The sequence below is a fragment of the Rosa chinensis genome, chromosome 5 (assembly GCF_002994745.2).
Source record: "Rosa chinensis cultivar Old Blush chromosome 5, RchiOBHm-V2, whole genome shotgun sequence".
Lineage (NCBI taxonomy): Eukaryota > Viridiplantae > Streptophyta > Magnoliopsida > Rosales > Rosaceae > Rosa > Rosa chinensis.
This window is the reverse complement of record NC_037092.1, coordinates 48,684,157-48,709,302: the sequence shown is the minus strand read 5'-3', so window position 1 is coordinate 48,709,302 and position 25,146 is coordinate 48,684,157. Positions and strand designations below refer to the sequence as shown.

The 25,146-nt window shown below is 37.0% G+C and overlaps 2 protein-coding genes across 2 annotated transcripts; both read right to left on the bottom strand.

Moving 5' to 3' along the window:
- Positions 1-479: 479 nt before the first annotated feature.
- LOC112167229 (stomatal closure-related actin-binding protein 1) lies at positions 480-20,087 on the bottom strand. The gene is made up of 14 exons (XM_024304216.2): positions 19,766-20,087; positions 17,816-18,082; positions 12,017-12,047; positions 11,520-11,648; positions 9,619-9,711; positions 7,897-8,037; positions 7,558-7,626; positions 5,027-5,110; positions 3,975-4,155; positions 3,066-3,182; positions 2,863-2,921; positions 2,249-2,383; positions 931-1,080; positions 480-818 (listed from the first exon to the last, which is right to left on the bottom strand). Exons 2-14 carry the CDS (start codon positions 18,064-18,066, stop codon positions 774-776), a joined length of 1,485 nt encoding a protein of 494 aa, XP_024159984.1. The 5' UTR covers positions 18,067-18,082; positions 19,766-20,087; the 3' UTR covers positions 480-773.
- LOC112167228 (transposon Tf2-1 polyprotein) lies at positions 12,082-17,822 on the bottom strand. The gene is made up of 2 exons (XM_040519608.1): positions 14,923-17,822; positions 12,082-14,772 (listed from the first exon to the last, which is right to left on the bottom strand). The coding sequence occupies exons 1-2, from the start codon at positions 17,195-17,197 to the stop codon at positions 12,500-12,502; spliced, it is 4,548 nt and encodes a 1,515-aa protein (XP_040375542.1). The 5' UTR covers positions 17,198-17,822; the 3' UTR covers positions 12,082-12,499.
- Positions 20,088-25,146: the final 5,059 nt, after the last annotated feature.

The following is a 25,146-nucleotide window of genomic DNA, read 5'->3' as shown; positions in this document are numbered from 1 at the left end:
TCAGTTTGGGAGATTTTCTCAGTTAAGCTCCTTCTTTTCTTTTATCACTTTCATCCTCCATTATTATGCGTTTCTACTCAGTGTTTCAAAGTAGGTAGATAAGAACTAATACAAAACTCTTAACGTTTCCGATTCTTGTTATAGAACCAAGTTCTAATCATGAAGCTTTTGAATACCCTGTTGTAAAATGTATTTCATCCATTTTTTCTGGGTGAGAGAGATCTTGGTGGAAAAGAAAACGGCTAGTTAATTAACGAAGGTGAAATAAGAAGAATTAAGACAAGGACAATGAGGTTACAATCATGGACGTTTCCATAAGACGGCATGGCCATGTGTGCTTCACATGCACCAACGCAACTCATCTACATGCCCAATTGTTCTGCTGCTTATTAATATTATTTGACTTGTTGATCCGAATAACAAATCTGTCTTTATTTTCTTCTTCTTGTCTTCATGCCTACCACGGACACAACAACAACTCACCAAAACTGAAGTTTCAATTTCACAAGACAGCAATCAATGTGGGTTTCGCATTACAACAATTAGCCATGTACAAATCATGGAAATACACTAACGAGTCTTCAAACACACAAAGGTGTCCGAGTGGCAATCACCTTTCCAACGTGGGAGAGTAAAAGAAAATTACCAAACAAATCATTGCTATCACAAAGTTTCTAATACAAGAGGAAAACAAAATTCAAAAATTAGCTGAACAAAAGAAAAGAAAAAACTCAATAATTACATTTAGAGAAGGAGAAATCTATGGAGGCCCCTTAGGTTCCTAAAGGTGCTCTGTCATCTGGCCCAGCTAGCATGATCTGCCACACAAATGTCATATATTTGATATTAATGATCCATTTCAAAATAGGCCTCGACGTATATACTATAGTAACAATAAACATGCACTATATACCCAAAAATTTTACATACATTACAATCGAAAGCAAATCTCCTCGCAAGCATGATGGCCGCATTCCTCTCTCGTTCTGATTCAAATGCCAATACAAAGGAAAGACCATGCTTGACTTGCCAAAACAATGCCTGAGCTGCAGCATTCCCACCTCCTCTAACTCCGCACAGCTAAAGCAAATAACAAATAAATATCGTAGACATTGTTTAATTGCATTGAAACAGAAATACCATTGTAAACAATATGGGCATTTAGAAAGCAGATTCTATATAAATTTTGATAGCATCGACACTGGTTACCGATACAAAAAGTAAATGTCACTTTATGCACACATGGCTTGCCTATCCTAGCTCAACAACATAAAACATCTAGACTAAAGATGCATTCAGAACAAGATTTACAACTGTTCTAAGAAACAACTCCATTGTTCAACAGCTCAACTCTCCTATTTTAACTCCTCAAATACGCAACTGATGCAAAGATGACATTAGCATTCAAGCTTAATGTCATCATGTTTTGATATACTTTTCTTTGACATTGGTAATTTACTCAACCTTGATCCTAGAAGTAAGTTTTTGCCATTTGAACGACTATAGTTTGTATTTGCTGATTGAATGAACGAAATAAGAGCTCTTGTACAAAATTATCTGTCCCAATGCGAACCAAAAAAATAACCATCTCTGCCTCTTCTCCAACCCAGGATCTTCCTCTTCTCCTGTTCATTTTCATTTAAGTGGCATCAATTACTTATTTGTCCCTTCTATTTCTATCCTCTTCAACCCTTATTTCTTTTCTCTTCTAAATCTCTTTCTGAATTTCTTACATTCCCTTTCTGCTGCTGCATCCGCAACATGCTTTAACCAAGAATTTGGTATTCCCTTAGTCTAGTTTGAATGGGTTGGGAAAGTATATTTGACGTGGGTTGTTGTATTGGGTGAGAATTTGACATGGGTCTGTGTGGTTCTGAGGCAGATATGTTGCTGTGCTGCTCTCCAATGAAGGCTGTTTTTAATTTTTTTTCTTTTTTTTTCCAAGGCCTGTCTTGGGCCCGAAAACCCAGAAAACCGGTCAGAAAAATTTCGGGTCGGGCTTTACTCAGGCCTTAGAATTCAAAAACAAAAATGGGCCCGACCCGAAATACTTTGGTCCGGGCTCGTGCTCACAAAATTTTAGTAAGGCCTGGCCTGCCCCCAGCCCTAGCTAAAATATTATGGTCCCCCAATAAATTATGTTTCCACACATCAATTGTGTTCTTTATTCCTAAAGCTAGAAAAAATACATCAACTGGATGGATCCATCCTGGTACTTGATTACGTAAAGAAAAAACATGTAAAATACCTGCATTGATGCCGAAAAGTATTCTTTAGAAATAGTTGTCTTTCCCTTGCACAGTTTAATCCTCATCCTTCCCACATGAAATACATGTATAGATTCTGACAGATGATTAACACCATTCATTTGGGTAATAACTACCTGCAAGGAAATAAACATGTGAGAAGAGGCTAAAGATTGTTGTACATGATGAAAACAAAACTTCTCTCGATTCTCACGTAGAGGGCTATAAGAACAAGCAAAAAGAATAACTATAAATTAGATATAATAGACACTTGGCGGACATTCAAAGTGACTGCAAATTTTTTTTTCATATCACTTCTATATTTAGTTTTTATACTTTAAAAGTTAACAATGTCCAAAAGAGCATCTATTATTCTTACTGGTACCTATCCCATAACTGATACATGGAAAGCAAAGAACTGTTTTGAAGAAACTACAACAGCTGAATACTTTCCCATACCACTACCAAAAGGACCACCAGATAACACTATTATTCTTGTTAGGACCACAAGACCTGAACTACTTGCACACAAGGAAATAGAATAATTAAATTAATAAAATAAAAAGCTCCAAGGTGTATAAACGATAATTCTGAAGAAGATGGTGATAAAATATACATTGAACTCAATATCATGTTTCCGCACAAGTGCCTCTACATAACTTCCCAAACCAGCAGCTGCATACGCAGATAACAACAAAAGCAATCATTTTAGCAATATTAAACGTGACATATTTCAAGAATAAAAAAGAGAAAAAGAAAAGTAGAAATCATATGTATGGGTTCAAAAATTTAAACCAGGATCAATTATCTCAACCATACCAGGATCAATGGGACCAGCGGTGGTCAGTGTTAGTCTTTGGCCATCAAATACAATATCTGCCTGCAAGAACCGCCCCACGTCGAAAGGCTCTGGGGCATATACTGATTTTATTGCTCCTGACATAGAAAAAGGTTGAATGTGAAATGAACAGATACATTCTGAGAAAACTATAGCAAGCTTTTGATCTATTATAAGTTTCTCATCTAAATATACAGAAACCTCTCCGATAAAGGAAATCAGGATGTTTGCTCAAAAGGTTATGGCTACTACTGATGTCAGAGTGGATGTTAAACTCAAAAAGCACATTTGGAGCCATGGGATTCGAAGTGTGTCAAGAAGGGTTTGCATCCGAATTGCACGAAAGAGAAATGATGAAGAAGATACCAAGGAAGAGTTTTACTCACTGGTCACTGTTGCAGAGGTTCTGCCAGATGGATTCAAGGGTTTGGGTACCAAGGTGGTTCACCAAGAAGACTGAACTAGTTTAATCCCTTTGTTCTAGTTACTTACTTCCAGTTTTGGCTGTAGTTCTATTTACTTAATGATATTCAGTCCAGTTTTTGACTATATATATAGAAACCTCTCTGCGCATTTCCAATCAGTGTTCAGTTGGATGCTCCAACTTTAACATGATCAATCATTATAAAGATAAACAATGCTGACTGCCTCTATTTTAAAGATAAACAATCCGGAACACCTCTACTGGTCTACCCTAGTCCTACTGCAACAACAAGGAAAGCATAAATAGAATTATAAGCAGTTTCAATCACGACCTTTGGAATTTGAAAAGCCAATATATCTTTTCATATAAATTTTACAGTCCATAGGAAAAGCCAATAAAACAATAAAAAATAAAAAGATTAACAGTAAACCGCCTTAATAAACATGAGAAATTATTACATATATACCTGATATAAGCTCCTTGCTGGCACCATCAGATGATAGACGATACCATTGAATTGAGCATGTAGAAAGTTCTATTGCATCATCAGACAAAGGATTAATCCGCAAATATGAACCTAAAGCTTCAGGGCCATCTAGTTCATATGGTTGAGAGCTTTTTTCCAAGCTCCTCTTGCTAATTGCCAACTGAAAGGTACACAGTAAGAGGCATTGAACACATAAAGTAGAATAAAATATATATATATATATATATATATATATATATATATTTGGGTGTACAGCCATGTCCACAGAAGAAGAAAAATTTAGATAAACAAATACAAATATTATTCGACAGAAAGCATTTACTTAGTCAACGTATCTCCCAAACCTAAATTCATAGGCCAAAGAAATTATATTCAACTGAACAAAAGACAGCTTATGTTAAGATGACCTCTTTACAACATGAATATTGGATGACCAACTAGTTTAACTGATTTTTGGTGCTGGATAATTGACAACAGAAAACCAGTCAAGCAGATTCATTTCCGCACAACTAACCCTCGAGCAAAAGGTTCCTCGCAGCAAAGTTGATTTTGTAACTATTGATTCTACGCATTTTGAGTTGTGCTTTAATGATACAAGCAAGTATATGGAGCTGAGTAGATGGTTTTATATTGGGAGTGTGAGGAACCTATTTTATTTTGAGTTGCAAAATCAACTACTGTATAGTTACATGCAGTAGCAAATCGTTGCACATAACCACCAAACATGGTTTGTGTTATTCTCGTTGTCTTTCTTAACTGTAATCTACTTATTTCATAGGAGCAGACATGTTGCTACCACCCAAGTGGATGAGTACAATAAAAAAACAGAACCAATGAAGAGAAGCCCAGGAACAGGAGTAGCAAGAGAATGCAGATACAACAAAAATAAAATAAAAAGATGCAAAGCTAAAGCCGAAGTCTAACATCTATTAATGCATGGATTTGAACCACCCAAAAATACAATGTTTCATTCATGAATACAACAACAAAAGTTATCAAAGTAGTCCACACATCAAGAATAGTAAACAAACCTCTTTCTGAAGGCGAAGAGAATTTTCAGACTTTTGTGTGAGTTGTGCTCTCAAAGCTCGAAGCTCGTGTTCCATGTCCATGACCTACAATTTGATAATAATTCATGATGATTCTTCAGATAAAATAGTATACGCTAACAAAAGTTAGCAACCATGACGATATTCTTGTTAGATCTGCCCTTATTTTCAGTAGTCAACTTTATGTATTCAATGTACTAGTAACACATTGTAACCATGTTACTGCCCTGTATCTATACATTTGACTTCTCAGCACAATAGTTCATTTATTTATACCTATTTACACCTCTCTATAAAGAAAGGAGTCCACAAAATACTTTTCACTTGCATATGATATAAGAGCAGATACCCTTCTCTGTCTCTGGGTTTTCTGCCACACACACACACACACTTTTCAAAAATAAAAAATAAAATAGACTTTCTGGATTCACTACATTCTACTTTCAGGATAGAACTCTTACTACCTAATGCAGCAGCCACAACTTGGTTGGAAAGAAATATCAACTTTGGAAGCCTAAGACTAAGCCCAACACTTTTCAGTAGTCAACTTTATGTATTCAATGTACTAGTAACATATTGTAATCATGTTAATGCCCTGTATCTATACATTTGACTTCTCAGCACAATAGTTCATTTATTTATACCTATTTACACCCCTCTATAATAAAGGAGTCCACAAAATACTTTTCACTTGCATATGATATAAGAGCAGATACCTTCTTTGTCTCTGGGTTTTCTGCCACATAAATATATATATATATACACACTTTTCGAAAATAAAAAATAAAATAGACCTTCTGGATTCACCACATTCTACCTTCCGGATACAATGTAGTAACCTAATGCTGCAGCCACAACTTGGTTGGAAAGAAATATCAACTTTGGAAGCCTAAGACTAAGCCCAACCCTTTATGGTCCAAAGTAAAGTCTCCGTGGTAGTTTAAGGGTCTTGCAAGACTCATTTTTCAGTTTTATGAAGAGTGATTATGAGTCTAGTACTTTTAAGAGTCTATTTATGTCTTAGGGTGAGTACTGAAGGATCTTATTATTAGTAAGTGTTTATTTGAGTCTTCTGGTGTTCTAGGAGTCTAAGGGTTATGCATTTTAAGCCTATAAATATAGCTACTGTTTGTAAACCCAAATCAAAGTGGAATGAAATAAAACTGAATTTTATTGAAGGCTTGGTGCCTTGGTTTCTCTTCTCCTACCCTATTCTCTGTTCTCTCCCCTAACCTCCCTCGTTCTATCTCTCCCTTTTACAGCTAAAAACCCTCTGTTTCTTCTAAAACCACTCTGCTTTCTTAATCTCTCAACACTCCCACCCTAATCATACTCTCACCAACTGTTGCTCTCTGCTGCATCACTACCTAGACTGCCGCTGCCACCAATCCTACTGGTATGGGTAGCCGTTGCAACTAGACACCATCCCCACTGTTTCCAAGTGCCGCCAGACCTCTTTTTCTTTTTCTCTCCGGTTTCTCCTTTTTCTAAGATGTGTAGTTTTATACTGAATCAAACCCACAAGTTTTTAATACCAAAATCCATTTATAGACTCAGTAATTATAGTTAAGAAGCTGGAGGACGCATTCATGGCAGAAATTGTCCAATTCATGCTTAAAGACCTGTCATTGTAGATCTTGATGCACAATTGAATCTTTGATCTAAGTCGCTTTTCCCAAGTCGTAAAGAAACATCGAGTATCTAACATGATAATATCTCATTCTTTCCCCTATGCACCTCTAGTCTCTGGTAAAGATGGCACGGTATGACACTTATTTGAGCTTAACCGACTTCTCGGATTCTTGAGTTTTTAAAAGATCTCACTACAAGTTGTGAGGGTGAAGGTGAAGGGTTCAGATAGGGAAAAGGAGATGATTGTGAGGTGCAGATATCGAAGTTGCAGCAGAACTTGGATGGGATTTTACAGAGATTCAGATTTAATCAAAAGATGATCTGGGTTGGGTAGAACGACAGAGAGAATAGAGTGGTTTGATGAGCCTTTCACCAGCTCCTTGTATGCACACACCAAGTGTATTATATGCTGTTGTGCTCAGTTGTGGATTTCTTGTCCACTTCTGTACCTTGTTAAGTCTGATAAAATTGTTATCGGAAAACAGAAGATGATATACGAAGACTCATTGGTAGAGTAATATACAATATGTGTGTGTGTGTGTGTGTGTGTCATTTCCAATCGGTCATACCCACGCACATCACTCAATATTGATTCATGTGATCACCTTGGTGTGGTGGGGCTCCCAAGGGAGGAACATGTCAAAGAAATGAATTCTGAGATCGAGGTCACCAAAGTGACCTTATCTGTAATAAATGTAATAAACTTGTCCAAAAAAATATATAAATAAAATGTAATAAGAGATTGGACCTCTTTAACAATTGCCAAATTTTATTTGGTTTGATGCTCTCATTCTAAAATTGTAACATAAAGTTTTCATATAAATGAACCAGAAGGAAAACCGAAGAATCATGTTTCAAAATCAATAGGATTTAAAACTCACCTTGCTTGGTTGATGCAGCATTTTGATTCGCCTAGCCTCTTGAACCTCTTTCATCAGTTCTTCCAAGTCCTAAATATCTCAGTCCAAAATCAGTATTCACTTGTCAAGGTGATAACAAAGCAGTAAATGTAAATATTTAACACAAAAAACAACAAAACGCAAAAGGAAAAAAAAAAAAAAACACATACAAATATCACTGCTGAGTGCTGACATACAAGGACATTATAAATGTAGACACGAGATGCATATCCAGGTATCTCATCCCTTTCAATAGATTATGCAATAAACAGCAGAAATGAATCGACCAAGTGTCAACAAATTAAACAATCCTGCACAGACCTGCTTCCCTGAAGCCCGTGATGTTCGTTCTTGCTCCTGAAGTGCTTCTTCCACTCTCTGGACAGCTGCTTTGGCATTTTCAATTTCAGCACGAGCAAAAGCTCTTTCTTCATCAACGAGCTTCTTAGCATCTTCTGAAGCCTACAAAAGTGATGCATAAGAAACATGTGTCCAAGTGATCTGACCTATAATGCATAAACAAGAATGAAAAAGAAGCCCTAATACTTTCTAACAATAACAGAAATGAGACAAACACAATTAATCCCCATATTCCTAAACTAACATGACTGTAAGCATGTAAGCGTGATAAATCTAGATAAACGATTCCCACAACATCAATGGTAGCGTGTGTGCCTGTGAGAGTGTTAAAAGATAATACCAGCTCTTCCACACAAAAAAAAAAAAAAAGGGGGTGGGGGGGCAGAAAAAGAATGACATCTCAAACTACTTCTGGTTGAAGATGAATAACTAGGGAGATTGAAATGACCATGGACTGGAGCAACAAATGTGTACTTCATGCTTTATTCCTTCATAAGTGTCTTTTTTCCTTTTTTTCTTTTTTTTTTTTTCATTTTTCTGATTTCTATTGACAGAGGAAAGGTTACCTCACAAGTTGAATCAATAAAAACACTTGGCAGATTATTTCACAACATGGCACACATAATGAACCAGCATATGTTATTGATAATGAGAAGACGAAGAGGATGAATGAGTTTATCGTTCTTTCGTTTTTGTTGAAATTTGGGTCACTTTCCAAATTCTGTAGCTCCAAGACCAAATATGAGCAAAGACATAACCACTAAACCACTGAATCGGCAAACAACAACAAACTTGTTGATGAGGTTCGATCATCATTGACCCACGACCCCGGCAATGGTGCTGGCTGATCCACTAAAAAAGAAGATTACAATCAAAGAATGTTTTGGTTCTTCCAACTCTTAGAATTATCTCTCTCTCACAACCCAAATTCTCAAATACACCCGATCTCTCAATTAATCCACACATGGATATCTCTAAATGGATCTAATGCGGCACATCCTTGCTGTTGTATTTCAACCTTGATCTCTACATGGTGTCTCCACTGCACCCTGTTGAATGAGTCTCTTTCAACCCACAAACCGAGAATCTTCAAAGCCTCACATATTCTCTAAAGATGTCTCTCAACCTCCGAAAGCCAGACCAAAGCAATATCCCTAACTAAAGGTGTCTCTCAATCTCTCAATCTCCTTTGAAAGTGATATTTTCCATTACTTGAACTAAACAGGGCTATTCTACCAATTAAATCCAAATAAGCAATAAAGCATTTAATGTCTATACCAACCTCAGTCAATATAAAAACGTATACATAAAATAAGAGTGGACTCCTTGTTCACTGTATGTATTCTTGTGTTTGGGTTTTAATGCGTGTTTCTTTTATACAAAAAATGAAAAATAAAACACGAGTATATACAAAGACTTTCATTCAAAATTAGGGATGGATCACAAGTATTACCCAAGGACAATGCAAATTGGTACTAGAGTACACTCCTTGTGCACGGTATGTATTCTTGTGCTAGCTTACTAAAAGTTTCTTTATTAGAAAACCCATAAATAAATATAAAAGACAGAATGTCATTCATCAAAGCCTAAAGATTGAGCCAAACTAGTACATACCTAATATCATTTTAATATAATTTTTATATAAAACAAAAGAAAATACCTTTGACCACTTAAGAAAATTACCTGCTTAAGAAAATTTGCTAGTTTCTTCACTTCAGCTTTTTCTTGCATCAACTCCCCTTCTCTTTGAGTCAACTGAACTGCTAAAGCCTCCACCTGCAACGAGCAATCATAAAATTTTGTAATTAATCGCTTCTTTTGAAGAGAAGTGCACTGGCAATGAACAAAAAATATCAAGACAAATGGGGTGAAATGAATCAGTCAAAACAAGAAACATATTTGGAACATAAATTGATTATCGATTATAGGAAAACATATGGAAAAAGGTGAATACAATCAGGAGACAAAGCCAAAGGTACTACATGAAAAAGTAAACATCAAAGTTAAGTTTCTGTTGTGTTGTGATAATTTTGTTCAAAATCCTACTTTTCTTGTTTCTTTCTTCTTTTTTCCGGGATGATAAAACAGAACCTTCATTAAGAGATAGAAAAAAATTAAAAAACAAAATGGTGAGCATACAAGTCTACCACTAAAGAGAGAGAGAGAGAGAGAGAAATAGAAAGGGACAAGCAACTACAAAAGAACTCTATTACACCAAGACAAATTTGCCTAACTCTGCTGAAGTAGACACCCATAAGTACACCCAAAAACAGATCCTCTTCTAGTCTCCTTATTGTGTGCAGTAGGAAGAAAGCAATGGTGCTGGGAAGATGTGCTCTGTCATCAGTTTTCGATGATGTGGATGAACTGAATGTTTGGGCTTATCCACACTTGAATACAACAGTTATAATCATGAAGGAAGTCTATAAATCTAAAGGTAACAACAGGTATTGTTGTTGTGAATGGTATGCAACGGATAGAATTCAAAGACAAAACTAGGAATAAAGAAACTTCTTCCTTTTTTTTCTGGTCGTGAAAAAATAAATAAACAAAGAGAACTGTTGGATAAGAATTAACTTGTAACTTGTGAATCTAAACCTCCACTTTAGGAGTTTGATTGATAAGCATAGAGAGGCAAAATTTAAGGGAGTTTCGTTCGTTCGTGGAAAGATGATATTAAGTCCTTGTCGTAATTGAACACTGATACAATAAAACAAGAACTGTAGAATGTAATCAATACTGTCAACATTATGGTAAAAATTGTTGAATTTTTTGTAATACTTTTAGCTTTGTCTGCATTTCTCATGTAGCTATAGTAAAATGCATTCTATTTTAACCTTTACTGTTCAACTAATTTTACATGACACCCTATAATGATCTATCAAAATCAAAAGATTTCCTTTGGACCAAATTATCCTATAATGATTATCAATTTATGTTCTATTTTGTCCTGAAGAGAGAAACAGAAAATTTTGGGTGGCAAATTTACATTCAGATAACCCTGTTACTTTCAATTCATCACTTTTTGAAAGGTTTAAATTTTTCTGAGGCAAGAAAAAGGCTGTGGTTTTGGGAAGATGGGCCACAATGGCTATTTTCTGGGTTATGAGGATCAAAAGGAACAGGAGTATCTTTGATAAGTTCGTAATTCACTTTCCAAAAAAAAAAGAAGCAAAAAAAGTTCGTAATTCATAGCAATTTCTCTCTCTCTCTCTCTAGTTGTACTATTTCTTTTGCAAACTCATTTAAAAAATAATAATAGCAATGATATTTAAACAAAAAAGAGTTGATGTTAGAATCCACTCAACATCAAGTGTTTTAATATTTTTTTAATTAAGAAACAGAGACTATAAAATAAATTCAGGAGAATACAATAAAATTGACAAGTTCGGAACAACTTGTTGACCAACGAAACAATACAAACAAGATGCTATTGTATCCTTTCCAAATAAAAATTCCAGTCAAATAGTTGAACGCTTAATTTGGTATCCTATTAACAATAAGAGAATGTAATAACAAAAGCTTGATACGTGGATTAATGTTACTCAGAGGAATTCTGAAATGAAGCAAGATATACAACTAACCATTGAAATAGCTTCCTCCACATCATCCTTGTTTCTGCCCGCCACCCGTCCTTTTAATGATTCCAGAGCATCTCTAAGCTTCTTCAAAAGGACATGCTTTTCCAAAGAAGCTGCCTCTCTAAGTTTAGCCTGTATACATCAATAAAATAGTTTTTAGATTCTGCAATCATACCCTATTTGGCTGTTGATGTTTAAATCTTCACAGCAGGGTGGTGGGGCGGGCATTGGCTAAAAATAAAAACACCCTCACTTTTGAAGTTTAAGGAGGTCCTCTCTAGATCCTCCCTCTATACATATATATATATATATATCTCTTTAAATTGAAATCACAAGTCTTCCCAGTTATTTAAGGTATAGTCTACAGTGAAATAAATATGCTAGCCATTTCACATCATACTGTTTTTGCCTATTAGAAAGAGATTGCATGTGCATAGCAAAGAAGTCGCACAATTTCTTGTCAGAAAACAGATTGACAACTTAGCAGAAATGAACTTAACCTCTTCAGACAACTTAGCAGCAGCAGCCAACCCTGATGCAGTATATTCACTGCCTAGACGCCAGGATCAACAAACTCTAAGGTATAGGGCTTATAACTCACAGGTTTTGTAGGGTAGAAAGTGAAAACTAAGAACTAGGATTCCCTCCCAGGTTTCTCACCCACACACAAGGCTTCACACCAACACTCCAATCTCTGGAAAACTCAGAAACTCTCTGAAATTTTTATTCATCACAACATATATGGCCACTTGGCACTTACACTTATTTATATTTGAGCAGATAGCTCATATTAACTAGCATTAAAGACTCTTTCATAGCTAGGGCTGTTACACTTCACAAAACTGAAGCATAAAAGACCTAATAAAGGAATTTAAACTCCTAACTGAAACTGAAATAATAAAGAAACCTTAAAATTCCACACTGAAACTGACCCAAACTGAAACTGAAAGACACCTGCCTAGAGACTTCTAGACTGAAAGCAATTAATCAAACCATATGGAAAGGGAATGACTAGATGCTCTCTTTTTCCATTTCTTTCGCTCATAAACCTTAAAAGGTTTGGCTATGATGTCCTCATCAATTCTCCCCGGCTGGGAAGAACTCGCCTCCGGTGAGATAAAGCTGTAGTATCTTTCCAGAATATCTGGATTGATGCGCTGCAGCTCCTCCTTAGTTACCCAAGTGTTGTCAGAATCTGGTCTATCCTTCCATTTAATTAGGTACTTCTGGTAGCCACCTTGTCTTGTCGAAACAACCTGCTCATCCACAATGTTTTCCACCACATCTCTCTTAGGAACTTTAGAACGAGGCAAAGGTGGGGTGATTGGTGAAAATTCAGAAGAAAATGGCAACACAGGCACCATAGGTTCCCTATAGGGCAGTAAGTCCTCCACATTAAAAGTAGAACTGATTCCCATTTCTGGAGGGAGTTCTAACACATATGCATTGGTTCCAACCTTCTGCAATACTTTAAAAGGTCCAATGCTGCGAGCTTGTAACTTCTTTGCCTTCCCTTTAGAGAAACGTTCAGGTCTAACTCGAACCATGACAAAGTCTCCCACTGAAAATTCCTTGAATGCTCGATGTACATCAGCAGCCTTTTTATATTGCTCATTGCTCCTGTTAATCCGACGATTAATCTCAGCATGCAGCTCATGAATATGACTTGCAAATTCATTAGCTGACTGTGATGGCCTATGTGAAACCGTCATGGGAATGAGATCTATTGGAGCTTTGGGCTTGTGACCATAAACAGCTTCAAAGGGACTCATGCCTATAGTCCGGTTAACTGAATTATTATATGCAAACTCAGCAATAGGTAAAATTGAATCCCAAGACCTGATATGCTCACCAACCAAACTTCGCAGCAGATTTCCCAAACTTCTATTCACCACTTCAGTTTGCCCATCTGTTTGCGGATGGTAAGCAGATGAAAACTTGAGTTTGGTGCCCAACATGTGCCACAAAGTCTTCCAAAAATAACTCATGAATCGAACATCACGATCAGACACTATAGTTTTAGGCAAACCATGCAACCGAACAACCTCATCCATGAAAAGCTTGGCCACTTCAGAAGCATCAAATGTCTTAGAACAAGGAAGGAAATGAGCCATTTTAGAAAAACGATCCACAACCACAAAAATGGAATCATGTCGCTGTGTAGTCTTGGGCAACCCAAGCACAAAATCCATGCTAATATCTTGCCAAGGAGTATGTGGGACAGGCAGCGGGGTGTATAACCCTGTGTTTTGCCTTTTGTGCTTTGCCAACTGACAAGTACGGCATCGTTCAACAACTTTAGCAACATCACGTTTGAGACTAGGCCAATAGAAGCGATCCTCCACAAGAGCAATGGTTTTGTCTCTCCCAAAATGTCCAGCGATCCCACCAGCATGTAGCTCTAAAATTAGGAAGTCTCTCACCGATGTGCAAGGAACACAAAGTTTGGTTCCTTTGAAAAGAAACCCATCTTGTAGAACAAACTCAGTGCTTTTGGACTGCTTTTCCATGAGAGCTGAATATATTCTTCCAAAGTCTGGACAACTCAAATACTCTTCTTTCAGATTATCGAATCCAGCCACTTCCACACTCATAATGTGTAAAAGTGAGTTCCTGCGGCTAAGAGCATCTGCTACTTTATTCTCCACTCCAGATTTATGCTTCAGCACAAAAGTATACTCTTGAATAAATTCAGCCCATTTTGCATGTCGTGGGTTTAATCTCTTCTGTGAAATGAGATATCGCAGAGCCTCATGATCAGAATACAAGACAAATTCTTGTGGCAGCAAGTAATGTCTCCAATACCGCAAGGATTGAACCACTGCATAAAATTCTTTGTCATAGGTAGAGTACTTCTGCTTGGCTTCATTCAACTTCTCGCTGAAATATGCAATAGGATGCCCCTCTTGACTTAGAACTCCACCAATTCCAACACCTGAAGCATCACATGTAACCTCAAAAGGCTTTGTAAAATCAGGAAGGCGCATAACAGGAGCATTAATCATTCTGGTTTTGATCTCCTGAAATGCCTTTGCAGCTGCAGTTGTCCATCGAAACTCCCCTTTCTTTATGCAATTAGTAATGGGAGCCATGATAGAACTGAACCCAGCAATGAATCGACGATAAAAGGTAGCCAATCCATGAAAACTACGCACCTCATGTATGCTTTTTGGTTCTGCCCAATCAGCAATAGCCTTGACTTTCTCTGGATCTGCTTGCATTCCCTTTGACGACACAACAAATCCCAAAAAGATAACTTCATGGGACATGAATGAGCACTTTTTAAGGTTTGCAAACAACTTCTCTCTTCTAAGAGCTGAGCAGACTTGATTCAAGTGATTAAGGTGCTGCTCTTTGGATGTGCTATAAATTAAAATATCGTCAAAATAGACAACCAAGAACTTACCCATGAACGGCCTCAAAACTTGTGTCATAACTCTCATGAAAGTGCTAGGTGCGTTAGTAAGTCCAAATGGCATGACTAACCATTCATACAAACCATCCTTTGTCTTGAAGGCTGTTTTCCATTCATCTCCAGGCCTGATGCGGATCTGGTGATAACCACTCTTCAAATCAATCTTAGAAAAGATAGTAGCTCCTGCCATCATGTCCAGCATGTCATCAAGTCTCGGTATTGGAAACCGATATTTGACTGTGATTTTGTTGATGGCTCTGCTATCCACACACATTCTCCAAGAGCCATCCTTTTTTGGTGTGAGAAGGGCAGGAACAGCACAAGGGCTAAGGCTCTCCCGAATGAACCCTTTTGCAAGAAGCTCATCAACTTGCCTTTTCAATTCTGCATGCTCGGTTGGATTCATCCGATAATGTGGTAAATTCGGTAATGTTGCTCCAGGGACCAGATCAATTGCATGTTGAATATCCCGGAGAGGAGGAAGTTCATTTGGAAGGTCCTCGGCAAATACATCAGTAAACTGCTCAAGGATTGATTTCACATCCGAGGGCAACTCCAAACTAGTCAAAGGGTGAGATTCCTTTGCAATCAATATAAAAATAACAGAATCACCTGTTGTCTCCCTTGCAAAGTGTCTTGGACTGATGATATTAAGGGATTTTGGTTGTTGTCCTCCCTTGTTATGTGTTGGTTGAGGTACTGGTCTGGGCTGGATTGGGTTCAACTTGATGTGCTTTCCTTCATGAATAAAGGAGCATGAGTTGGCACGGCCCGAAATGGTTACATCCAGATCATACAACCATGGTCTACCCAAAAGAATGTGTCCCACGTCCATCGGCACCACATCACACCAAACAGTATCCTTGTAAGATGAAAACTGAATAGGAACTTGACATCGTTGTGTCACGGGAATGGAAGACTTGTCAATCCATGCCACACGATAAGGTTGAGGATGATCAGCAGCGGTCAAACCCAGTTTAGAGATGGTTTGAGGGGAGACAACATTGATGCAGCTTCCGTTGTCAATGATGACCTTATAACTTTTGTCTCCACACTTGACATAAGTGTGAAAAATGTTTGTTCTCCGCCAATCTTCCGTACTCTTAGGTTGAGTCAAAGTGCATCTAACCACAGTCATTCTTGGTTGAACAATGTCTATAGGTTCACCCTCCAAATCATCATCAGTAGCTGGAATTTCAGGCTCATAAACTTCTTCCTCCAATTCTCCTTGAGCATCAGCCTCTTCTTCTGTGCTTGCTGCAAACAAACTTCGAGTTTGCTCTTTAGTTGGGCATTGACCAGCATAGTGACCATAACCTTGACATCTATAGCACCTTATAGATCCCCCTCCTCGCATGCCAGATTGTAATCCCTTTTCTTTTTCAGCTTTCACCAACGAATTGGAAGTATTGGAGCCCTTAGAGAATGGAGACGGTTTTGTTCCAGAGATGCTAGGACGAAACTCAGAGTTCCGCTGATCAACCCGCTTGTACACAGGGGTTGTAGGGGTCTTCAAGTAGCGCTCCAATTCCAGCACTAATTGATAAGCGCGCTCTAATGAATGTACATCATGAGGAATCAGCTCTCTTTGAAGTTCTGGACGAAGACCGGTTCTGAAACGAGCAAGAGTTACTGATGGGTCTTCGGTGATGTTACATCTCACCATAAATTCTTCAAACTTATCAATATAATCAGCAGCTGTCATGCTTCCTTGACGAAGAGATTGCCACTGGTCAAGCAAGCGTTCCTTGTAAGACAAAGGAACATACTTCTCCTTCAGCCTTTCTTTCATCTCATCCCAATGAGCAATAGGATCTTCACCATCTCTCGCAATTCGTCTTTCCACATTAGACCACCAATCTCGAGCCTTGCCCACCAACTTCATCTTTGCAAACCTTATCCTGCGATCTTCAGACAACTCATACCATTCAAAATAATGATCCATGTCTGATAACCAATCCAAGAAAACCTTTGCATTCAGCTGGCCATCAAAACTAGGAGCTTCAATCCTCATAGACTTCATTGCCTTTTCTTCAGGATCATGTCCATTTTGCCCACTGTTATGTGGAACATTTTGTCTGCGAACATTCCTTCTAGGTTGCATCCTTGGTCCCCCACGTACACTCTCTTCTTCATTGTAGATGGAAGCTTCAATCTCTGCCAAACGACGGTCAGAAGCAACGGCTTGATCTTGTATTCTGGTCTCAAGATGACCAATTTGGGCGGCTAAACCTTCTATTGCTTTAGCCAAAGTTTCAAGGTCCATGGCTAAATGAAGTTTCTTTTGGCTGGAGCTAGGAGACAACAGAGCTTGTCTTGCTCTGATACCAAAACTGATGCAGTATATTCACTGCCTAGACGCCAGGATCAACAAACTCTAAGGTATAGGGCTTATAACTCACAGGTTTTGTAGGGTAGAAAGTGAAAACTAAGAACTAGGATTCCCTCCCAGGTTTCTCACCCACACACAAGGCTTCACACCAACACTCCAATCTCTGGAAAACTCAGAAACTCTCTGAAATTTTTATTCATCACAACATATATGGCCACTTGGCACTTACACTTATTTATATTTGAGCAGATAGCTCATATTAACTAGCATTAAAGACTCTTTCATAGCTAGGGCTGTTACACTTCACAAAACTGAAGCATAAAAGACCTAATAAAGGAATTTAAACTCCTAACTGAAACTGAAATAATAAAGAAACCTTAAAATTCCACACTGAAACTGACCCAAACTGAAACTGAAAGACACCTGCCTAGAGACTTCTAGACTGAAAGCAATTAATCAAACCATATGGAAAGGGAATGACTAGATGCTCTCTTTTTCCATTTCTTTCGCTCATAAACCTTAAAAGGTTTGGCTATGATGTCCTCATCAAACCCCTTCTCGAATTTACTGGCAAGGTCCCGAACTGAAAGACGTTTCTGCTGTTCCAACAATTGTGCTGTCTCGCGTGCAACAACTTCCTTCATTGAAAGTACCTTTTGATCCAGCTTTGCCTCCACAATCTGATTGTTAGGTCCAATTTTGTAATCAGGAAATCGACTTGAGGCAAAAGTTACATCAGCTGAAACTGCTGGAACAGCATCCTTATGCATAGTGTCCCCAAAATCACGGCCTACCCTCGTCATTTCTCCTTCCAACTTACTGTAACAACCACCACAGCTACATTTTAAAATTGACAAACTAACAATGCAAAAGATAACAAATAAATAAAAAAATAATCTCTACCTAAAACAAAATGAGGCTGACCAGACACCAACCCATACCACTTAATTTAACAAATATACATTTTTGGATAGATGGGGGTCAAAAGGTCCAAAAACATACAAACAGATTACACAGCAGAAATTACAGTCCTGACTCTAGAACTTTCACGCAAGTCATATAACATGGTAGAGACTACTTGTGGAGGAGGTTGCTCCATCAATTGCAGTCCAAACTCAGAGACCAACCCAGACATAGAAAGCACGTCAGCAACCAGGTTAACTTCCCTATGCACGTGTTTAATTTCACAGCTTCAGAATTGTCTTTGAATGGATTCACAATAGTCGATGATAATTTTTTAAAGATGTAAGTCATCCACTCCTTGATTGACCAAAGTAACTAAAATCTCTGAATCAATTTCAACCAAGATATGATGAAAATGCAGAGAAAAAGCTATCTTCAAAAATAGCAGCAAACCCCAAGCTTCAGCTTCCAGAACAGAACCGCAGCCTAGGTGTGCGATGAAACCAGAATTCCATGAACCAGTATGGTCCCTTAACACCACCGGCACCGGTCTTCCCATTATAATTTTTAGCATCATCCACATTTAATTAGTAATAGTTTTCAGGAGGCTTGGTCCAAAAAAAAAAAACTCAGACTAACTTTTCTAGACTACCGCAAGTTGGTTATATTAACAAAGTTCCACTCCTTAGCAGCATCAATGGTTACCTTGCTAGGATTTAGAAGGAAATGAAACTTATTGTCAAAGACAGCTTTATTCCTCAATTTCCTAGAGTACCAGCAGGAGTACACAAAAACAGAACACATTTCAAATTACCATAGCAAGTTTTCGTACACCAAGTATTGGCAAAAAAATAAACAACCATAGCACTTGAGCTACATAGTTCAGATGATAGAATATTATTCCAAACTATTTGGGCAACTGGACAAATCTCTAAGAAGGTGGGAGGGTTTCAGGCTGATCAAGATCATGAAACAAAGGGCAGTAGCAATCAGAAGTCAAGCTTCTCTTAACCCTCTCAACATTAGTGAGAAGAATGTTACTACCATGGCAGATGAGCCAGAAAAAGGATTTTAGCTTAGGTGGAATAGGGAGATTCCAAGGAAATGACCACGACACTGGGTAAAATTTTCCTCCTTGATAAGCTGACTTAACCTTAAAGTGGCCATTACTAGTACCACGCCAGATGACTTTGTCGCAGCCACAACCTTCAAAACCAGTCGCTGACTTGACTTTAAGGTTTAAATTCACATTTTGCATTGTCAGAAGTAGACTGGATCAGAGGTCCATCAGGAAGCCCACAGATCACAATCACCCGAGAGGAAACCTCTAGAGCAGAAGCTGATTTGATTTGGTATTAAGACTAAATGCAGTTTGGTTTAGGCACTTTCAATATCATTAGTTTTTTATTTTCAATTTTAATGCACACCTGTTGCCTCAGTGTAACTAAACCAAAACAGCCTACAGCAGAATCTAATATTAGGGAAAGGAAACCAAATTTCCAAATTTAACAAACCTAAGACAGAGACAAAGCAAATATCAGCTATTCTTAAGCAAAACCACTACAAACGAAACAAGGGAAAACCAAAAATATTAGTTACCCAATGCAGCACTGAGCTGGAAAAGAGATTTAGAACACAAGAACTGGAACCCTAGCCGTCGTCGAATGCATATCGGCTTTGTTCACAAAGGAAGGGAGACAAATTGGTCTTACGCAAGACTCAACTGTATGGAACAATGACAAAGGTGTGCGATTCTGGGATCAAACGAAACTGTTTTGATCATCCAAAATGATAATCTACACAAATCTACAGAGAGAGAGAGAGAGAGAGAAGAGGGGGCCTGGTTTGGTTGCTTTTCAAAAGCAGAGAGAGCAGAAGACGAGAGACTTTGGTTACTCTAATTTTGTATACAGTCACATCAACACGGTTTTTTTTTTTTTTCTTTTTTTTTTTTTAGCAACCAGATTTCAAAGTGACGGGAGACTTGAGCTCCACAATTCTGCGGCTTGGTCTCCCACGAGGGTGTATTGTATCTATATACTACTGTTAACGGAAGAGATTTTATTAGTCAAAACCAAATTGATTCTAAAATATTAAAAAACTTTAAGAGTTAATTAAATTATAAGGACAATTATGACATTTATAAAATATATTTTTATTCAAAAAATAAACAACAAAAAAAGCCACAATCCACTCTTCTCTCCCATTATCTTATATCCGCAATAACCGTTTTCTTTATTATTTTCTGCAAAAAAAAAAAAAAAAAACACTTGCACATGCAGAGATGTGTAGAGAAATGCTAATATGGAATTAGTGGAACTTTTATAAAAAAAATTTATAGAATTTAAAAGTCTTGGTCCAAACAACTTTTATAAAAAACTTTTATGGAATTAGTCAAGACTCTTGGTATATTCAATATAGACTTTTAACAGTATTCAATTAGGACTTTTATTAAAGACTTCATGAATTCCACTAAAATTTAGGGGTATTCAATTATAACTTTTAAAAATAAATAAAAATATGTATTTAAAATATCATTCATAGATAATCATGGACTTTGTAGTGTTAACTATATATACCAAACTCCAATAATTTTTCAGGCTCCAGACCAAAGATTTGAAAAAGTCTATCAAAGTTCCCTCTTTAAAAAAAAAAAAAATCTATCAAAGTTCTTCTCTCTACGCGCGAAGAGGTTAGTCCTTCATCATCTCTCTTTATTGATTTTTGGTCTTTTCTCTAATCTTTTATGATATCAATGTTTTTTGATACCCAACATGTTCATTGTAGTTGTTGCATGTGATTTTTTTTGTTTTCAATTGTGATACTTCGAACCCTAATAGCAATAAAAATGATTTATGAAACCCTAAAACCCAAATATTGTGGTCTACCCCTAAAAACTTGAACAGTGTTGCTATGACATACTGAATTTTATCTTATTAATTATTCTCATCGATTTTGAATTTATATTATGGTTCAAAGGAAAGGTTGAACAATAGAATTTCAATTGATTGATTATAGATCAAGATATTAACCAATATTGTTATGATATATATTAATCGGTGAAAACAAAATTGATGAGAATAATTAACCATAAATATAAAGTGATCTATATTGTATCTTTATATTGTTGGGAGATTAGAAATGAGAACAAACTAGCTAGCTAGACAGAGTAACAATCATTCTTTTGAGTCAATTTCTATTAGAAGATACTTGAGCATTGAAGAGGTAACGAGTTATTATCTTGTTTTGTGTTTGGGCTGCATTAGTTTTGTTTTTGGTTTTTTGTTTTTATATTTTATCCATGTTAGGAAATCTGTAGAAATCATTTATAATAAAGCATATAGATTGTCATGAATCAATAAAAATCTATTGCTAAAATCAATGGTTTTAAGAAATCAATAATAGTCTATCAACTTTTTAAAGAGTCTGTCATTTAAAAAAGTCTGCACAGATCCACATACAATACACCTCCATAAGACTCTCCAGTATATTTAATATCGGCCTAGTATGCATACGAGTCTCCTAGGATTAATTAAGGTTTCTTTTTTGGATACCATGTCTTCTATGTATATTATGACAGCGAATCTAGCTTCCAAATTGACGTTGGGTGAGTCCGACGTGATTAATCTTTCTCATTTAAGTATGATTAATGTTTTTGTCAAGGGGCTTTCAGAGTAAGTCTGTGATATGGTTAAAATAACCTCACAATTTAACCATGCAAAAATATCGAGGTTAGTATAGCACAAGCAAGGATCGTTCAGTCCGAGGATTGTAGGGTACAGCTGCACAAAAATGTAAATTTAACAAATAAAAGAATAAAATGGGGGTTTTGAAATTTGGTTCCTAATCTACTTAAAATAAAAACAAAACAAATAAAACTATTTACAATGATCGACTTTCCTAACTTAGACCAATACCACTTGGAAATTACTAAGTATAAAAACAGAAAATCTATTTCAACATGCTACAAAAATGTGGCCATTTTAAATGCCAGAAAAAGAATTTCTATTGATGGAAGATGAGGCTCTAATACAATAATAGAAAACTGAGGTAGCTAATAGCTTTATATGCTAACTACTTACCTGCAGATTGCTTACACGTGGACTACAGCTGTAGGCCACAAGCAGACTAACTAATTAGTAACTGGTGTAGCTAACATTATTACACAGAGAAAACTTGTGCATGATCAGATGATGTAATTGAGCTGAATAGGATCATAGTGTGCTAACACCCCTCTTCAGCTTGAAGATTGGATACAAGCTTCAAGATGCAGCAAAAACAAGTAAGTTGTAATACCCCTCCTTAGCACCATCATATCTGTAAAGGAAGCAGAGGAGAAAGGTAGAAGAGGGCGGCAAGTTGGTTTTAACCAGGAGGAAGAAGAGGAAGTGATGGCCATAACTCCATTGGTTGACAAGCTCTCCTACAATTCATCATAGTTTTGACTTTCTTGAGCTCCATTGCTTGAGACACCAAACTGCTACTACTGTTGGTCAAATCCAGTTGGCTTTCTATTAAATGTTGCCTTTCTTGCTTGACTCTAACCATTGGTCTCATGCTTCCAGCTGAGAGTGAAGTAGAGTGCTTCATTTGATCACTACTACTAGAAACAATATGAAAATTAGCATTGCCACCATCACCTTTGCTCATCTTTCCCTTCCTCGAGTTAATCACACTACCTATAGTAGCAAGACCATTTGTAGTGTTAAGAATAGAGGAAACTTCAAGTTGTTCAGGTTGTTCCATTGTACCTTCATTTCCTATCTTAGCAGCCAATATGACATTTACTCCAAGTTCATCCTCCTTTTTTGCCTTATCCAAGTCTATCATTGCCTGATCAATTTGTAATTGAAGCTTAGAATCCATTCCAACCAATGTTTCAGATTTTTTCTCATTTACATTCCGACCAATGTCTACTAGAGCACCAAATTTAGTCATTTTCTCAAAATCTGTTCCTACCGAAGTCTCTCCTGGTGTAGAAGCATTTTGTTGTGAGAAGCCATTTTTCAAACTTTGAGAGTTGCCCTGTAGCTGTTCTGGACCATTATAGCTTTGTGCTCCGTTGCGAATTCCATTACCATTAGACTTTTGCACTCCTTCACTTTGTGCAATGAAACCAGTAGGCTGAGAGAAACAACCATAAACATTTTGTTGTGTGCTACTACTGTATGGTGTAGAAAGTTGTGAAAAACTAGACTGCTGCAAGAAGCTTGAATTTTGAGGAAAAGAAGCATTGTGCACTTGTGATATTCCACCATAGGTTGCAAGACTAGGAGTGAATGTAGAGGGAGTTGCTTGCTGCAACATGTAACTATTGGCTTGCATTTGAGGCATATGAATATCATATTGTTGATGCATACCACCATTTCTTCTGCAACTATCATCTTGTGCCACAAATTCAGTCTTAGAAGGCAAAGATATAGACTTCTTAGCCTCTTCAAGTTCAGCTTCAGCAATGAGCAAAAGAGACCTTAATTCTTGTGTTGAAACCGGGTTATGCTTAGCCCTGATTATAGTTTTCATGGTAGTATAGTCTGATGGCAAACCAAGAAGAACAGAGACAATTATGTCTTCATCTGTCATATGAATCCCAACATTAGCCAACTGATCACAAGCTATCTTCACCCTATCCAAGTACTTGTCAATAGAATCTAAACCTTTTTGAAGTTTGTAGAAGTTGGTCTTTAATTGCTCCTTGTTAAACCATGAAGTAGAAGCATATCTCTCTTTGAGCAAACACCAAAGTTCCCTAGAACTGTTACTTCCAACAACAAAAGAGAGGACATCACTAGATAGAGTAGCAGCAAGAAGAGCCATAATAGCATAATCGTTTTGCTTCCAATTACTGTACTCTGCTGTTGTTTCAGATGTGCCTTCTTTTTCTTCTGTGATCATGTATTGTGCAGGACAAGGGAATGAACCATCTATATATTTCATTAGGCCACAACCTTTTAACATTGTCTCTAGCAAAAACTTCCATGTGACATAATTAGAGTTGTCTAAGCGGACTGGAACCAGATTGCAAAAATTAGATAGTAGACAATTGCTTAAGTCCATACTGAACTAGTAGATGATTAGTACCCAATGATAAGAACTTTAAGATGCAGATTTCAACTTGTCACAGTAGAACTTCTCACAGTAGCCAAAACTTCAATACAAAATAAAGGAAGGTACTTGATGTATTCCCAAAGTTCCAGAATGTCCATTTTTCACAGTGGTATGAGTAGTACAAGTAGTTGAACTAGAAGCAGCCATGGCAAACAATACGAACTTTTTCTTCACAGATTGATGAACAAATCTAAAATTCCAATGTAGTAAAGCAGAGTATCTTCACAGATATCTATTATCAAAGGCTAGTATCTTCACGAATCAAAAATTAAGGTTTCAATTTGCATCTAGCACAAAATCTTCAACATCATGTATGATTTTCTTGTATGAGCAGTAATCGAGTATTCTAAATACAAATCCGAAGCTGCAATGCTATGAATCATCAACAAATTCTATGAATCCTTGACAAGAAAATTGGATCTAGATCTTCAAGTAGTAAACTTATCTGAAAACGAATCAATCCACTATACATGAATTTTCTTACTAAATCAAGTATAAGCAACAAGAGGAATAGCAAGAACACCGAGCTTGAGTTGTCAATCCCGATCGAACCTGGAATGAAAAGTCTTAGAAGTCCAATCAATTTGTCTAATTCGTTCTAATGTGGGCTTGAATCGGAAAAGTCCTTACCAAGCCCAATACTACTAATTTTCGAAAACACTTAGCGTAATTCTCTTAATTAGTAGTATTATCTAACCCTCGAATCAACTCACACATGAAAATTAACTATTATACATAGCAATTAACACGCAATTTTCAGAATCGTTTAACCATTGAAACATGATTTTAACCACTCTTTAGAACTAACTACTACTTGTTTAACTTAGCATCTAACAAATAACAATTACTCTTGGCAAATTAAGCAAACACAC

Bases quoted from the DNA above. Each gene is read 5' to 3' on its own strand.
- LOC112167228 (XM_040519608.1), bottom strand. From the start codon at position 17,197: ATGGACCTTGAAACTTTGGCTAAAGCAATAGAAGGTTTAGCCGCCCAA. The intron at 14,773-14,922 runs GTAAGTTCTTGG...TGTCCCATGAAG, and splicing joins AGTTTTGAGGCCGTTCATGG to TTATCTTTTTGGGATTTGTT.
- LOC112167229 (XM_024304216.2), bottom strand. From the start codon at position 18,066: ATGACGAGGGTAGGCCGTGATTTTGGGGACACTATGCATAAGGATGCT. The intron at 2,922-3,065 runs GTATGGTTGAGA...CTGCGTATGCAG, and splicing joins CGCTGGTCCCATTGATCCTG to CTGCTGGTTTGGGAAGTTAT. The intron at 819-930 runs GTATGTAAAATT...TTTGTGTGGCAG, and splicing joins GATTTGCTTTCGATTGTAAT to ATCATGCTAGCTGGGCCAGA.